The sequence below is a fragment of the Schistocerca americana genome, chromosome 4 (assembly GCF_021461395.2).
Source record: "Schistocerca americana isolate TAMUIC-IGC-003095 chromosome 4, iqSchAmer2.1, whole genome shotgun sequence".
Taxonomy (NCBI): domain Eukaryota; kingdom Metazoa; phylum Arthropoda; class Insecta; order Orthoptera; family Acrididae; genus Schistocerca; species Schistocerca americana.
The window spans coordinates 343,808,970-343,827,681 of record NC_060122.1 but is presented as its reverse complement, the minus strand read 5'-3'; the positions used below and the strand labels follow the sequence as shown (position 1 = coordinate 343,827,681).

Here is an 18,712-nt window from a genome sequence, read left to right as displayed (position 1 = left end):
CTACGGTTCTAGGCCCTTCAGTCCGGAACCGCGCGACTGCTACGGTCGCAGGTCGAATCCTGCCTCGGGCATGGATGTGTGTGATGTCCCTAGGTTAGTTAGGTTTCAGTAGTTCTAAGTTCTAGGGGACTGATGACTTCAGAAGTTAAGTCCCATAGTGCTCAGAGCCATTTGAACCATTTTTTTTATAGCGCTCGAATGACATACGTCAATTATCCTTCAATGATTGTTATTCAATGACCTGTGGAAGACAAACATAAAATTTAGAATAAGATATTATGAACATCCAAAGCACTGAAAAGTGGATACACAAACTGTACCTCGGCGGATGTCGGTCGTCGGCGGAATCTACAGATATCGGTGCCACCGACACCGTAGCCTTAGATGCCATAAGGAAACAGCGGGGAGTGGCTGTCTGGCGGAGGGCAGAGGGCAGCCCGTGTCCCTCTGTGGCGGCGGCGGCGCTCGCCGTGCTGTCAGTCAGGGCGGCGCGGCGGCCTTTTGATGTGTGTTTATACGCCGCGCCGGCTTCCGCCCGGCCTCAAAAACAAACAGCGGCGCGGCCTGCGCTCTGTTTACCCGCACTATTTATCCCCGCTCCCTGCGCGGCCACCGGGCACCCGGGTCGCCTTCCTGAGCGCCGCCGCTTCCCTCTGGGCTGGCTAGCCTTTCCTCCTGTACGGCTTCTTCCTGCTGCTACCACCACCCCTGGTCTCTTCCGCCGCTCTTCCGTCCTCTTGTTGAGAAGCCATTGGCAACTTAAGATACACTTCTTGTACTGGCTACAGCTCCCGAAAAATAACGGGCCACAGGCGCAGAAACGTATAATCGTCCTTAAGTGCTGGTCGAGTCCGTGCCGTTCTTCCCAAGGGGCGGCACTTCTATTTGACTGTCGCCTATCGACCTGCAACCTTAGACAGTTCTCGTTGCTGTCTTGTAAGTGGCCGCACTTGTTACGTTGACAGTCTACACTACACTACACTACACCAATAACTTCTGATCTGAAGCTTAAATTTAGGCACCTCTTCAAGGGACCTACGCCTCCTGGTAAGAGGCGGCGCACGACCTGGATGGAAGGATCTTAATTGTGGTTCCTCTCTTTTGAGCCCAACCCGATGGATACCTATGGTAGATTGGGGAAAATCACCGTTCAGGTCGTGTCGTCGGCGGGGCCGGGAGGTGCTTGCGCCTGATGTACTCTACTAGGAGCCTTGTAGACTCAACACAAACCGTTAGCGTCATTACCTTATTACTTTTACCACAAGTACCCTTTCATTGGCAACTTTTAGCCACGCACAAAATCAGTTACCTCTCTATTGTATATCGTAAATAGTTTTGCAGGCTGGACATGGAGGTCTTAGTCTTAGTTTCTAACTTTAACGTACCCTAATCTCTTCTAGTTAAGTTAGTTTTTAGGATGGTAGATGTTAAAGGCATGGTGAGCGACGGCCAGCGTCTTGAGGGTCATTCCAAGACCCGGGCCGCCGCCCACAACCAGGTGACGGGCAATATTATAGCTATCTCTTCTCTATTCAGTTCTCTTCCTTCCTTCTTTCTAAATATTTAATTTCGTTTTGTTTATTAATATCTCACTTGATTTTGTATTAGTTATAAGTTTTTCTAATGCTGCACAAAAAAAGATATCAAATGGATGTAAACAAATAGAGCCCGCCTCCACGTGGCGGGACACGGGTAACGGTGTGAGTGGGGACGGGAGCCGGTGTGGTGTTACTTTCAGTCACACCGGACCCAGTCATAGCGGCCAAGTGGCAACATACGACCCACCATAAGAAATTAGACGGTGGGTCATAAAATATAAGCAGCTAGTGAAAAAAAAAAGTCTGCGATGTAAATCGTTCACTGCACGTTCAAGTATCTGCATAGGAATGTTTCTAACTTCTACACGAATGGTGTTTTTGAGTTCGCAATTTTATGTAGACGTCTAGGATACACACTATGTTTCAGGAACCCACAACGGAAAGATAAGTTGTGGGTCTGGGAAGCCACAAAATGTCCTATTATTGACATAATGTGTTTACGGAACACTCTGTGCACGACTGCCATTGAAATATGAGCACAGTTAGAGCTAACATCTTGCTGAGACTGAATTTGTCAAGAAAGTCAGCATCTTGAGAAGTCGCTGTGGCGGCTCATTCATCTTCGTCGTGAAAAAACAAAGGACCGATTATGCCCATTGGCTGTGTAAGTGGCGCTGATGGAGTTCTTGAGGATTATTCTCGCACCAGTAAAGGCAGTTTTGTTTGTTGACATTACCACTGCGATGAGAATGTGCCTAGTCACTTATCAATAGGAAATTTAAGAAGCCTTCATTGTGCCTGATTGTAGTCAACAGTTCTATAATCATTCACTTTTCGTAATCACTTTCATTTAACTCTTGGATAACCTGTATCTTTTACGAAATGATTTATAGTTGCAACCGCACAATTCTGTGTACTCTGCGACTGGACATTCCCGTTACTGCCGCAATTTGTCTCACAGAACGTTCTGGACTGTTGGTTACAATATGCTGCACTTCTCTGTTCGTTCTTGCGAGTGACAACTTTGGGACTTTCTGGCGATTTCAACTTCAGTGCGCTTCCTGTTGCTTCAAAGTTTTTCACCCATAACCTAACTGCATGTGCCGATGGTGCAGTATAATTCCTTCTTAGGCTGATATGAAGACGGTATTCTCGCCTGGCCTTCAAAGTCACAAAACATCCAAGCTCACTCCATCTCAGTAATCGGCGTACCTACCTGAAACATATGACAAACATTCAGTTTTGCCAGTTATGCTATTTCACTTTCAGAGACTAAAGACAGGCCGTTATTCTGCCATACTCTGTAGGGTGCTAATGAGTTTTGGTTTGGAACAATCGATTAGATCGTCTGACCACAACAAATCTCAGATTTATGAAAAGAGCGACGGGTTTAATATACACTGGCGAAAAAAAGACTGGCAGCACCAAGAAGGAGTCGTGCGACATAAAAGAAAGTTTGTAGGCATGTATCTATTTCTGAAAGATGATGTCTATTCAAATTTCGCGCCAGCTGCAGAAGAGTGGCTGTCGTTAGTAGCGCCATTATGAGGATGCAAATAAGGTTTGCTTTAAATACATGCCGTAACGGTTGTGAGCGTTAGCTACGTTTGAGATTGGACGCGATAAGTTAATGTTAGTCAAGAATGCCTTTAAGGCGACGAAGACACCTCGCTGAATTTGAACAAGGTCGTGCAATAGGGCTACGAGAAACTGAGTGTTCGTCCTGCCATGGTGGCAGAGACTTGGCAGGAAGGTAGCCGCAGTACATGACTGATGGCAGCAATGGTCACGAGAATGTACGGTCACAAAAAAAAACCGGACGGCACTTGGCACTGCCGGGAGGGAGGAGCACCCTGGTCGGTGTATGAATCTGGCGCATCGTACTGCACCTACAGCAGCAATTGGAGCAGTGGTACTAAGAAGTATTACAAATCGGTTACTTCAAAGACAGCCCCGAGCCAGTCGTCCATAGCGTGCATCCCACTGACCCCAAAACACCGACATTTGCGGCGTCATTGGTATCAAGCGAGAGCTCATTTTAGGGCAGGATGGAGGTCCGTTGTATTTCTAATGAAAGCTAGTTCTACCTTGGTACCAGTGATGGCCGTGTGTTGGTTAGAAGGAGGACAGTTGAGGTCTTACAACCGATCTGCCTTCGTGTTAGACACACTAGACATTCACGGGTGTGATTTAGCGTGACAGCAGGAGCAATCTCTTGTAACAGCAGGAACACTCTCGTGGCTATCCCAAGCTTCCTGACTGCAGATTTGTGCGTCACTGTGGTGATTCGGCCTGTTGCGATGCCATTCATGTTGTCCAACAGGATGACGCTTGCACACATACACTTGTTACACCCCAACATGCTCTACACTCGACATGTTGAATGGTTCGAATGGCTCTGAGCACTATGGGACTTAACAGCTGTGGTCATCAGTCCCCTAGAACTTAGAACTACTTAAACCTAACTAACCTAAGGACATCACACACATCTATGCCCGAGGCAGGATTCGAACCTGCGACCGTAGCAGTCGCACGGTTCCGGACTGCGCGCCTAGAACCACTCGAAATGTTGCCTTGGCCTGCTCGATCACCAGATCTGCCTCCAGTCAAGCACATACGGGACATTTGGAATGGATTTTTTTCGTGCTTACATTAACCTGACATCTTGCAATATTAATCACATAAGTACGTTACCTAGACAAATCCATCCCCGAACTTCATTACTCAACATTAATTCTTTTTCTTCTTCGTCGCGGATGGATCACTTAGAACCACGCGTAATCAACATTTGTTGGCCTTCCTTTTCGCCCAGTATTCCTTCATACACAGCGAACGGGCTAGCTTTCGTTGCGTAGACCACGTATGTCGGTTCGTTTTTCTCTCTTCTTCCTCAAAACCCCACGTGTTTGTGATTTTTCTGATTTCATTTCTATCATGTAGATTTGGAGACCCTAATTCTCTCAGGTCTTTTCCCGTCTGTTTGTACCAGTTCGGTCTTGTAGTTTTATTCTTTAAAAATGTATGGATTTTGTGCGTTAACCTGTTTGAGTCCATTCTTTGTATATGCCCCATGAATTGGATTCTTCTCAAACGCATTGTGTATGTTATTTTGGAGATATTTTTATATATTTCTGCATTGGGTTTTGGATAATGCACACCATCTTTAGTTATTGGTCCTAGGATTTTCCTCATTATTTTACGTTCTTTCACTTCTAATTCCTCTTTTAGTGTTCTGTGTTGAAGGTTTAGTGTCTCAGATGCGTAGAGAGCTGCGGGTTTAATTACTGTTGTGTAGTGTCGTATTTTCTGGACTCTTGATCTGACAGATTTCTTTTCATTACAATTTACTGCAATCCATTCACCTAAATATTTAAATTCTTTTACTCGAGAGATGTAGTTATTACCAATTTTGAGATCAGAAGGTGCATCTTTGATGTCAGTCATAAATTCTGTTTTTTCAAATGAAATTTGTAATCCTATTTTTGCTGCCTGCTCTTGTAATAATTCTAGCTGTTTCTGTGCATCGGTAATGTCTTGTGCGATCAGTGCCATGTCATCAGCAAATGTTAAACAGTCTAATTCTATGCCCTTATGTCTTGGTTTCAGTCTGTCTGCTGGTGCACCTGCTTTTCTCCATTCTCTAACAACTTTTTCAAGAGCACAATTGAAGAACACTGGGGACAGTACATCCCCTTGTCGTACTCCTGTGTGTATTTCAAATTCTGTGCTCAATTCTCCCATAAATTTTACTTTGGATTTGGTCTCCGTGGCTGTTTCTTTTATGATGCTTGTTGTCTTTTGATCTAGTCCAAATTCTGCTAATACTTCAAAAAGGGATTCTCGGTCTATACTGTCATATGCTTTTTCAAAGTCGACAAACGTGATGACATTAATTATGTTTTGGAGTTGGGATTTTTTTCCGTCAGTGTCATTTGTTTGACAAGTAAAGAGGCCGTAGTGATTGGCAGCGGGCGTGTTGGACGTGTTGCAGGGCTGGGCGAGCAGGTGAGCGTGCAGCTGCAGAGCCCGCCGGCGGCCGCAGACATCGCTCCCGGCCACGACGTCTCGCTGCGCTGCAAGGCCGACGGCAGCGAGGACCTGCGCTACGCCTGGTACAGGTCAGTGCCACTCCCGTCCCGCCAACGTGGGACAACCGACCTGTTCCAACAACTGATTGACCAGTCCATTGCTCTTAACTTCAGTCGGTTTTTACGATCGAATCAAACAACGGAATGAAACAACGCTCTGCGGGCACATCATATGTATAATTTATTTTCACTCACTCCTCGAGTTTGGATGGGTTCACAGACCGTTAACTTCCCTGTGGACAAATTGTTGAATAGTTTTGTGTTGTATTCATTGTCAGCTTACAATTATTTTTCGCGTTGGCTATCATGTAGTCTTGTCAGGGAGGATTTGAATTTCACATTAATTCATTTAACACTTCATTGTTAACATTCCCATGTTGTTGTTGTTGTGGTCTTTAGTCCTGAGACTGGTTTGATGCAGCTCTCCATGCTACCTTATCCTGTGCAAGCTTCTTCATCTCCCAGTACTTACTGCAACCTACATCCTTCTGAATCTGCTTAGTGCATTCATCTCTTGGTCTCCCTCTACGATTTTTACCCTCCACGCTGTCCCCCAATGCTAAATTTGTGATCCCTTGATGCCTCAGAACATGTCCTACCAACCGGTCCCTTCTTCTTGTCATTTGTGCCGCAAACTCCTCTTCTCCCCAATTCTATTCAATACTTCCTCGTTAGTTATGTGATCTACCCATCTAATCTTCAGCATTCTTCTGTAGCACCACATATCGAAAGCTTCTATTCTCTTCTTGTCCAAACTATTTATCGTCCATATTTCACTTCAATACATGGCTACACTCCATACAAATACTTTCAGAAACGACTTCCTGACACTTAAATCTATACTCCATGTTAGCAAATTTCTCTTCTTCAGAAACGCTTTCCTTGCCATTGCCAATCTACATATTATATCCTCTCAACTTCGACCATCATCAGTTATTTTGCTCCCCAAATAGCAAAACTCCTTTACTACTTTAAGTGTCTCATTTCCTAATCTAAGCCGGCCGGTGTGGCTGTGCGGTTCTAAGCGCTTCAGTTTGGAACCGCGTGACCGCTACGGTCGCAGGTTCGAATCCTGCCTTGGGCATGGATGTGTGTGATGTCCTTAGGTTAGTTAGGTTTAAGTAGTTCTAAGTTCTAGGGGACTGATGACCTCAGAAGTTAAGTCCCATAGTTCTCAGAACCATTTCCTAATCTAATTCCCTCAGTATCATCCGACTTAATTCGACTACATTCCATTATCCTCGTTTTACTTTTGTTGATGTTCATCTTATATCCTCCTTTCAAGACACTGTCCATTCCGTTCAACTGCTCTTCCAAGTCCTTTGCTGTCTCTGACAGAATTACAATGTCATCGGCGAACCTCAAAGTTTTTATTTCTTCTCCATGGATTTTAATACCTACTACGAATTTTTCTTTTGTTTCCTTTACTGCTTGGTCAATATTCAGATTGAATAGCATCGGGGAGAGGCTACAACCCTGTCTCACTCCCTTCCCAACCACTGCTTCCCTTTCATGCCCCTCGACTCTTACAACTGCATGTGGTTTCTGTACAAATTGTAAATAGCCTTTCGCTCCCTTTATTTTACCCCTTGTGATTGCCTGCATCATAGGTAGGACTTTGACAACAGTAATGAAAGATATTGATGTCAACTAAGCATTGTTTTATGAAGAACTTCTTTGTTTTTCCAAGTGAAACTGTTTGCAGTAAATCTACATATGTTTATCGTGAGCTTCATTTTAAAGAAGTCGTTATCTGTCGATTCATTTTCTGTTTATCACGTGAGTATTTCTGTTGTATCCGTGTGGACACGCTGTGCAGTTACCGAGGCAAAACTGGTTTCGTTTCTTTTTCCCTTTTATTTAAAAACATAGGCCTCGCGGAATCTTTACAACCAGGTTTAACTGTGCAGCGTGTCTTAGACATCCTGTTTGAGGAAACAGACGCTCTTCTTGCTGATGGAATTTACGTAGCACTCCCTCATTCTGCAATTCTCTTGGATGTGGATGAAGGGGGACGAGACAAATGTAGTAAGCTATTTGTTCCTCAGTAACATATGTTTTCTGATGAAATCAGTGATAAAATAGTTTGGGAGACACTCTTGCAAACCGTAACCGTTTATAGGGGGGGGGGGGGGGGACGACGACGACGACAATACGACTTGTGTATAAAATATAAAACATGATGTTTATCTAGCACTTCTAGATATCTTTTAAATTTTTCCTTTCCTCGCCAAATGCAAATACAGTATACAAAGAACAATTTAGTGCGGATACTGTCCCACTCATTCAGCTGATAGATGATTTAACACTGGGAATATTGGAATTATTGCTCCATTTTTTTCTTTGACAACCTCTTTGCAGAATTTGCTGTCTTTCTTAAGAGAAGAAAGTTATGGAACAGGCACTACTAAAGAAAAAAAAAAAAGAGTTCCCAAATCTTGCCCCATTTTCGTCAAACCAAGAATTACTTAAAAGCGAAATGGGAGACTTTAAATTTTCACTTTGTCAGGATGATTCCTGGGAGCCGAAGAAAGGAACAGGAGCCAGGAATACAGAAGAGAAGTTTTACAAGCTTGTAAAAGGAGCAGGCGGACCTTCTACCAATCATTTCTAATCGCGTGTTGCAAGAGATATATGACGGCATAAAACACTACATCAAGAAAACTGGGGAGAAGAGGAGGTGTGTAAGCTTGTACTGCTAACAGAAGCCATCAGCAGTTCATGCAAAATATGGGAAATCTGCTGGTGTAGTATTGTGTCTAGAATGTTTTGAAATATACCACGAATGGCAGTAAATCATAGATTGCGAATTAATTTGTGTTTGTTGTTATAAACCGGCTTATAAGAAGTATTGTGTTCAAATTTTGACTTATTAAAATCTGCTTAATAGTAGCAGTAATCAAACCATGCCACAGAAAAAAAATGTAAAATATGCATTTAACAAGCTCAACGTGCCCTTGTGGACGCGATACGTTACTCACAGAGGAAGGTCAGTAATAGCTTATTTGCATTTTTGAGATGTGCAAGAAGCCAATAAGTTGCATCTTGTCCCACAGTGGGATAAATGAATGAACAGTTACCGCCATTACTTTTGAAATAATAAACAGCTTACTTACTTCCTTTCCATCTGTCTCGTTGGTATTTAGCTGCCTCTTACACACTAGGCTCTAAGAAACCATCGCAACATCAACGTAAGATGCCGCCATATAAACGCTAGTTGTTCTAAAAATGTTTTGGCATTGAAATATATTATAGAATGACAGAGGTGGTTCCTTGCAGTTTCCACTTGCTTGATATCCGATATCGTAATCCAGTAATATGTGGCAATAGCATAGTTTGCCTGCTGCACTGAGTTATGTATGTACATTACTATACTATGAAATGCTTAATGTAAGTGACATTGATGACAAGCAGGTATCAGTTCCAACATAGTAGTAGTGCACACATGATTACATGTGATAGCGACAAGTGTTCTTTTGATGTTTTAGCATAAACAAAGTAGCCTTACATGTGTTAAAAGAAACACGAAAACAAAGCTTTATATGACATTGCGTATTTATCCAACGATGAAATTCGAACAAAGGCGGCACAGCAACAGGTCCTTTCGGATAGCGAATGACAGACAGCAATTAAGTAATATAAAATAATAACTGTGTGAACATTCCCTTTCGATTGTAGATGTTGGAAACTAAAATGCCACACTTAAATATGTGAGTAGAGGGAAGCATTTTAATTACAGGTAGCCGCACGGGATTAGCCGAGCGGTCTCAGGCGCTGCAGTCATCGACTGTGCGGCTGATCCGGCGGAGGTTCGAGTCCTCCCTCGGGCATGGGTGTGTGTGTTTGTCCTTAGGATAATTTAGGTTAAGTAGTGTGTAAGCTTAGGGACTGACGACCTTAGAAGTTAAGTCCCATAAGATTTCACACACATTTGAACACATTTTTGAACTACAGGTACCGCTGACGCTGAGTGAGAATAAAATATACAGTTTCTATAGTTTTATCTATAATTGGGCAGTGTCGAGCATACCACTGGAGCAACTTAATAGTTTGGGCCACCACCATTCACAAGTACGATGACGAGTGAAAACTATAAAATTTCAACCACAGCTAATAAAAGTTCACATAATAACTCAGCTGCTCCATATGATGAAATAGCGAATGATATCCTTGGGGAGGTTGTTGCTTCATAAAGCTGTCGACGTTTCTGACGCACTAATTTTTAAATAAAACACAGAGTATATCACTTTTCTTGTCTTGTATTGTGACCGATTTGGATGTACATATTTGTTGTTTGACAGCTTCCGAAAGATAATAATGTAGATTCACTGACTGACTCTCTCACTGCCTCCGACTGTCTGTTACTCTTTTAGGTGCTTCTTCCTTACTGACTGACTAACTGCCTCTCGTGGCTCATGCGTCACTTCCTTTTATATAAAACTAAACAATTGAATACATTGTTAAATGTAAGATTTACAAAATAACAATTACTAATCATTAGATGATTTTCGTTCTTACACAAAAAATGGGCCACGTATTGCTCTACATGTTCTGATATGCAATTTGGAAGAGTTTGATTAATTTCATATACAATTTCAATGAGTTTTACAGTACAACAATTTAAATTAAATTTTAGTTAATTACAAACATCATTTTGAATAAAACATTGTTAAGGCTTTTTTCGATAGCTGTTAAGTAGAGCTATCATTTATAATAATAGTAATGACTAAACATCGTAGCTTTTTAGAAATAGGGTTGAAGTAAATTTTCAAAGAATATTGGCACAATAACGCTTACTCCCCTTAGTTGTTAATTTAAATTGGGTAACATATTAATGTGAAATTTTATCCGAGGTTCCGAGGTCATGAACTCATTTGTACTAATCTTTTAAAGGGCAGTAAACTATTGTAATTGGGTAACAGAATGAAGTCCAGGAAGTTAAAAATTCGAGCTAAACTGATCTCTTCAGAGAATGTTGACATGAGGAAGAAATTTCAGATAGGGATGCAAATGTAGTCACACTTCAAAATAAACAAAAACAGTAGGCCAGAAGGAGGAGGATGCAAACATAAGTTTCCAACGATGAATTGTGGGACTCACATTATTGGATGGACGGACGAGTGAATAAATCAGTCAGGAATTAAAGATACTTAACCTGAATAATAAAATTGTAAAATACAGGAACAAGAGGAAGAGGGAAACACTGTAAGAATAAAGAAAAGGAGGTATAGTGTATTATGTTCAATTTTCCGTTGATGACGTGATTATTACAGACAGAGCCCAAGTTCGAATTCTAATTAGTGTAAAACGCCCTGAATTAATTCTCAGTGGGTTGCCGTGAGCGGAGGAAGATGAGGAAGCAAGCTTCACCCGTCGCCGTCGACTCGCAGTACACTGGCTACCGTGGATTTGGGGGAAGAGCGGCGGGGGGGGGGGGGGGGGGGGGGGGCATTGCAGGTGAACAAGCCGCAGTTTTATCACGCCGTGCTGGCATTAAACATGTGTTAACTGGTTCGGCACGGCACGGCACGGCAATCACTTCGTGTAACGTCTATCAGTCTATGTACTGTTAGATCTCTGATACTGGTAGCAGAATGTTGTGGACGCAAAAACGCTATGGTTCAAATGGCTCTGAGCACTATGGGACTTAACATCTGTGGTCATCAGTCCCCTAGAGCTTAGAACTACTTAAATCTAACTAACCTAAGGACATCACACACACCCATGCCCGAGGCAGGATTCGAACCTGCGACCGTAGCAGTCGCGTGAAAAACGCTATGAAACGGACTATGAACTTGTCGTATAGACTTGAACCTTACAACTGTTCAATTTGCAGTCAATACTTTTATTGAACTCCTCGTTTACGATCATATACTTGCCCTCGGGCTGCCAACCACAAAGTGCCTCCTTGCTCCATACTCTGATTCCCTCCTGTACCCTTTGAGTGACGTCACATTCGCCAGTTACAGAGGGTGCGTTCACTACACCATTCAACTTCAAATATATCTAGGAGTACATTGATTACACATGTAACTATTACATTTACGTGGAGGCTCTGACTCGTATTGTCCCAATACTACCAAAAGCTTCAAAGGTGTGTGAAATCTTATGGGACTTAACTGCTAAGGTCATCAGTCCCTAAGCTTACACACTACTTAACCTAAATTATCCTAAGGACAAACACACACACCCATGCCCGAGGGAGGACTCGAACCTCCGCCGGGATCAGCCGCACAGTTCATGACTGCAGCGCCTGAGACCGCCTGCCTAATCCCGCGCGGCCCCAATACTACCCAAGTTTTGACATGAATAAAATGAATAGCAAAATTTGAAAAAAGAATTGGGTGCCGCACATTATATAAGAAATGCTGAAACAAAACACCTAATAAATTTTCAGTAGTGTTTAGAGGGTACAAATCGAAACTCATAATATTAAAAATAATATTTATAATTATAATAATAATACGCTGAAGGCATGTAACCACCAACCAATCAAAGCAAAAATAATAGTTAAAGTTAATTTTGGAACTACCTACAAAAGTTTCATGATAGGTGTCAAACTATGTGGTTAAGATCACTTTCATACCAATAGTTTTGGTTTATGACCTAATTTAAGTACTAGTTGACCCATGCAAATAATTCACACCTTATCCTGACCAGTCACCGATGAATAATGTAGCAATGGAAAAATAATTACAAACTTGCGTCTTTGGGAACCATTGAAATCTTGTCCGAAACGATGAGGTCAGAGCCACGGAGAAGTTGTGCATCCTTCGTATGGGTGTAATTCAGTGTGACTGATGTGTTCATGATGGGAACAGGCAGTCTGATAATCGAATGTGATACGCTTCCCCTTCTTGGAACATTGGCAGCTGTTGAAATAACTTTGTTTTCAGCTCGTAATATTTATCAGAGCCTCCCTATCCGTCAATGAAGTAACAGTTGGGAATCCTTTCAATTGTTGATATCGACATGTATGAGTAAAATCGCGTAAAGAATCCAGGCAACTGCAACTGCTATCTTGTATGTTAGTGAAGCATATTGTCAATCGAAGGCCCCGGGAGTAGACAACATTCCATTAGAACTACTGACAGCCTTAGGAGAGCCAGTCCTGACAAAACTCTACCTTCTGGTGAGCGAGGAGACAGGAGAAATACCCTTAGACTTCAAGGATAATATAATAATTCTAATCCCAAAGAAACCAGGTGTTGACGGATGTGAAAATTACCGAACTATCAGTTTAATAAGTCACAGCTGCAAAATACTAACGCGAATTCTTTACAGACGAATGGAAAAACTGGTAGAAGCCGTCCTCGGGGAAGATCAGTTTGGATTCCGTAGAAATGCTGGAACACGTGAGGCAATACTGACCCTACGACTAATCTTAGAAAATAGATTAAGGAAATACAAACCTACGTTCCTAACATTTGTAGACTTAGAGAAAGGGAAAGGCAAACCTACGTTCCTAGCATTTGTAGACTTAGAGAAAGCTTTTGACAATGTTTACTGGAATACCCTCTTTCAAATTCTGAAGGTGGCAGGAGCTTTTGACAATGTTTACTGGAATACCCTCTTTCAAATTCTGAAGGTGGCAGGGGTAAAATACAGGGAGCGAAAGGCTGTTTACAATTTGTACAGAAACCAGATGGCAGGTATAAGAGTCGAGGGGCATGAAAGGGAAGCAGTGGTTGGGAAGGGAATGAGACAGGGTTGTAGCCTCTCCTCGAAGTCTGAAGTTCGTAGCCAGAGCTTGGTATTGCTCACAGCGTTGTTCCACTTGCGTGGCCAGCGTTCCGAACAACAGGCACTGCTACTCAAAGGAGAGATGGTCGACCGTAATAAACTACAACAGCAGATGACCACTACATTGTGCAATATGCAAGAAGGCACCTCATCAAACAGCGGTGCATCTGCTACACAACAGGAGTGCAAGGCACGCAGTCTCACTCTCAAGAGTGGCACGGCGACTGCATGGCGGTGGTCTCTTAGCGCGACGACATTGTATTGCGCTGACATCCGCACATCGGGGCACCATTTGCGATGATACCGAGTGCATATGGACTGGACCATCGAGGGGTGGGTCATGTGCTCTTCTCAGAGAAGCGCAAATTCGATCTGAGAAGTGATTCTGAACCACCTATGGCGAGTGGTGGGACTACAGAATCCCCCCAGGAACATTGTCCAACGTTGTTATTTTTGTGGTCCTCATATTACAGTGTGGGGTGGCATAATGTTACATTAGCATACTGACCACTACATCTTTGAACACAGCGCACGCACCGCTCAACGTTATTGTGACAATAACTCCCTTCCCGAGTGCATCTTTTCAGGGGTGCATACGGCTCTGACATCATTTTTATGGATGACAGTGCGCGACCTCATCGCATAGCGCTGGTGGAGGGGATCTTGGAACGAGAGGATATTCATGAAATCGACAGACCTGACCGATACCCCGACTTAATTCCCATCGAGCACGTGTGGGATTCGGTGGGGAGACGCTACAGCTCGTCGACATGCACCAAAGACCATCCTGGTAGCTGTCAACTGCGATCGTGGAAAAGTGGAACACCGTGCCACAAGAACTTCGTAGCAACATTGCAGTCAGCATGGGAACACTTTGCAGAGCATGCTTTGCTGTTTGTGGTGATCACACAGCCAATTAAGAACCACATCCCTCCTTTTATAGTGTCCGGGAAACCATTACAAACTGCGGTTACTTCAGTGGAATTAGAGTCTTTTTTTAATAAAGGTGTCATTTCTGTTCGTCTCACTGCGTATTTCTTTCAGTTATCGGCTGTTCTTCTCTGTAATACACTATACTGCAGCAGTCCTTTCAATGGACGGTCCAAGTTTCATCGAGCTATGCTTCTTGGTGGTGACACATCATGAGAAAAGTTACTTCAGTCCTTACATTTTGCTCGCCAGCGTACATGGACTACACCCAGACATGACGCAGCAACGAATCTGTGTAAAACGAGTTGCAGCGATTCACCTGACGAGATACATGACGGCTACAGAGAGGACGAAGCTCTGCGCCTTTCGTGTGCAAGGAGCCGCTGCAACTCTGTCGCCAGCTCTCCGGTAGGCCAACGATACGCCAACAGTGGGGTCAGAGCAGTTTCTTCTGTATGCGCTCAGTATCGAAATGGCCGTAAAAGAGCTAGCAGCTGTGCTTTGTGTGCGACAACAGAATAAAAAGAGAATCCAAACAAAAATAGTAGTTTGGGTGTACACTTTTATTGCTGATTGCGACATAAAAGGGTTATTTCACACATTGAACAATGTTCAGTTACGTGAGTGTCAGTAAAGCCTTATAGCAGCAAGAGATTTTCGTGACATTGAAGTCTAATCAGTAGCTAATCGTTTGTTGTTAGCAATGGTATTTACAGTTTTAGTTTTAGCTGTAACGAATACGTAGTAGTGATTTTCAGGTATTATTTCAAAAGCGCTTTATAATAAACTCTTAAATATCTGAGACAAAAAATATGTGACTTGCCTCATTTGTTTACACATCGTATTACTGAAAATAATTCTCCCACATTTAACGTACCGGACTCATTAAGCGACACTTCGCTGCAAGAGGGAGCGTAGCTGCGTTATTTCAGTCTGGAATCAAGTTTTGGGGAAAATTTCCACGTCCCGGATGGTAATGTGCTTTGTCTGTGGTGTGAAGTTCTTGTGATTGAGTGGAACACCAGGAACAGGTTGCGATGATGGAATTGAGGGACGATGATGTCCATGTTCTCCAACTGTGCCATTGTCTGAAAGAGCGTTGTTATAAGTTGTTTGAGTCCTTCGAAGTGGATTTCGTTTATGACGCTCATGAGTCAAATTTTAGCGGTAATTTTCTTTTGTTTAGGTATACTTTGAAGTGGGTTCAGTAGAGACAGTAAAAACATTTTGTCTTCATCCTCTTCCGCTTTCCCTTTGCTTTGTCCTAGCATTAAGCACCTTAATTTACAGATCATCATCAATATTCTTTCTGCCTTCTTTCGCCAAGTAGCCGCGCCAGGTACAGCTGTTTTTTCCTCTTCACGTGCATCTCCGATTTGTTGCTGGAAACGGTCTTGAGAAACGACTCCTGATTGAAATATATGTATACTCACTCCTACTTACTTCTGCACCTGATCCTCACTTTGCGGATTTCCTGCAGTGCAGTTCACGACCAAAAGAATCCCCGAGACGCTTCCTCCTCTTCTGTAACGAACTATGAAAGCGTTAGGTATTAAGGCAGAGATCTGTGCAAAGTGTTTCGTTAAACAAGATCACCTGAAGTTGAAAAATACTTACGTTCACTAAAATGAAGTAAAATAAAATAAAATGTTTTTGAAACACCTAGCTCTTTCTTGTCTTCTAAAGTCGATTATTCTCTTTAGAAAATTTCCAGAACTTATTCCCAAAATGTTTCTTTCTGTTTGCAGTTTGAACAATACTGTGATGAAGTGTCTCGAATTGCTCGTCTCATCTGAATCTTGAAGATAAGTTTCGGTTTCAAAATTGTCCTCAGTGCACACGGGACGAAGAAAACCACATACAGTGTATCCCAGAAAATGTACACACTCTTGTTTTGACTATAAGCCTAATATTTATTTATTAGGATACAGAAAAATTTCAAAATTCCAAATAATGCGAAAAAATGTGGAAACCAGCCATTTATCGAAAGTGTTCAAATTGTTGGCCATCGTGGTCCAGGCACAGCTGATAACACTGATTGATGGAATCCAGTACGTTCCTAATCATTGCAGTTGCTATTTCAGCACATTCATTTTCATTGGCTGCTGTCAACTCCTTGATTGTAGCTAGCCTTGAACTATAAACATGGTGCTTCATGCCCATAGGGATCAAGTCCGGCGTGTGTGGAGGGTACTGGGTACTGCCTCTTTGTACCATCCATCTGCCACAGAAGCGTTAAGATCCCTTCAAAACAAATGCCCATAAACCACATCACACTGCAACTCCTGGTAGTTTCACATGGTATTCCACTGTCATATGAAGATTCTCTGCTGCCCATTACGAGCATCTGTGATGATTAATTGAACAATTTAACTTAAAAGTTACCTCATTGCTGCAAACAGTCTTGTATGGGAATTATTTGTCCTGTGCACATCTTGCTTGACACAACTCACAAAATTCAATTCTCCTGTCAGGATCATCATCATTCAGAGTGTGGAGTAATCTAGGAATGAAACTTTTCCATTGGACACACTTCAAACTGTGACTGATGCGAATTTTTGGAGTTCCTGTCTCACAAGCCAGTTGCTGCACAGACTTTCTAGGAGACTGCTGAAACATTTTTATGTCTTCTCTTCCTCTTGTGGAGCCAGTGGATGATTGTGGTATTCCATAATGTTTCTTGTGGGCATTATGGGCAGCTCCTTCTTCCTCATAATTGTCTCCCAGATGAGTAATTTTAAGTAACAGTTGTGCATCTTGTCGAAACTTCATTTCTCTGTCTTCCGGTAGCACTTCAGAATGAGCTTTCTTTGGCCCAGGCCCTGCCTACAGCCATTTTTCAATCCGTCACACCTGAAAAAGGAAAAAAAAGTATTGCAATTAAGAGCTGTAAAAGAGTGTATACATTTCTTTGAGGCACCCCAAACGGGTGACTGGCAAGTAGCATGTTTTGGGTCTGCTGGTGCCGTGGTGTGGGGGTGACCAGAAGCCACTCTGCGATCAACTGGCAGTGTAGCCAGCAGAACCTCACAGTGGCAGCTCTGCTGGCAGGGCTGCCACACTCTTTTAGATGGAAGCTGGGGGAGGCGCCATTGCTTTGTGTGTGGTGTCTGCAATTTGGATGCATGGCCTCCTGTGTGAAAGGGCCCTTACTGTGTACTGTGAGCGGAAATGTTTTATTATTGATAAGGTTGGGAGGATCTGCAGTGGGGACCACTCAGTGTAGTGGAGCAAAATGAGAAACTCCTTAAATAAATTATCATATACTTTTACACACTAGATTCCAAAGTGTAAGTCTTGCACCTGATTGCAGTATGAGATTTATTTAGTTTGATGTTAAGAATGTGCTACTTCAAATATCGTGAAATAATTATTTTGTGTCCATGATACAACTTGATTCTCAGGGGTACTGTGTGTTTTGTGGCGAGTAATAAACTTATCCAACATACACACACTCACACACACATAATTGTGCCATTATAATTGTGGACAGATGTTGTAATGTACCATACTAAACAGATCTGGGAAGCCTACAATCTAAAGTTTGTTTTGAACGTGGCAGTGTTTTACTTGGCATGGTCCTATTGGAGGTAGTAACCATCTGCATTCTTCCAACTTCTTAAATGACTTACTTAATCAGGTATAGGTGTGCCTGCAACCGAAACCACAATGCAGTCTGCCATTTTCCATGACTGGAAAAAACAATATAAAAACTCAAGAGGCACTGGAACATCATGGTGAGAGAAAATCTGACTTGAAAATTATCATCCACTAAAGATATGATTCGACAAGCTATATTTTGAGACTTAACTGTTTTCTACATAGTGCAATAGAATGACCAACAGAAGGAAAATGTGTAATGAGAAGCAAACAATTGATTTATGTTTTAAAGATCGACATAGAATATTAACAGCTGAAAGAACAAGCACAGATTGTGACAATTGGAAAATAAAAACTATAGTCAGAAATTGAGGAAGAATGAGCTTCTGCCCATCTACTAAAAAGAAATTGCACACAAACACAACTATGGGCGATATCAGTGGAAGTGACTCATAGTTTAATATATTTTTACTTCTGCCTGTTAACTCACTATATTTTTCATAAGTAATAGTTACTTTATAGCAAAAAGATTTCAGGTTTGACTACTCAGTCATTAAAGTGATGTTTACTTTCATGTCCCTTCTTTGATGCACTAACTAATTACTGGTACATGTTCATTTCTTTTATAAGCTGTAAACTGGTGCCCCAGAAAAAGGAGGCGGTGCTTCACCCAGTGGGTAATGCACTATGAGCCCATTGCAAGCTTTTGCTCCCAGCATCCTCCACATATGGGCAAAGTTAAAGTGTGCAATTAGTATACATCTGTTAATGGGTCACTATTTATTGATGATGAATGTGATGATAATGGTGAAC

At 42.3% G+C, this 18,712-nt stretch overlaps 1 protein-coding gene across 1 annotated transcript in view; it reads left to right on the top strand.

Moving 5' to 3' along the window:
- The window catches only part of LOC124613473 (inactive tyrosine-protein kinase 7-like), a 135,360-nt gene that overhangs the window by 20,857 nt on the left and 95,791 nt on the right, over nt 1–18,712 (top strand). The window contains exon 2 of the mRNA XM_047142180.1: nt 5,530–5,656. Coding sequence (XP_046998136.1) covers nt 5,530–5,656 — 127 coding nt within the window. The remainder of the gene's footprint in view (nt 1–5,529; nt 5,657–18,712) is intronic.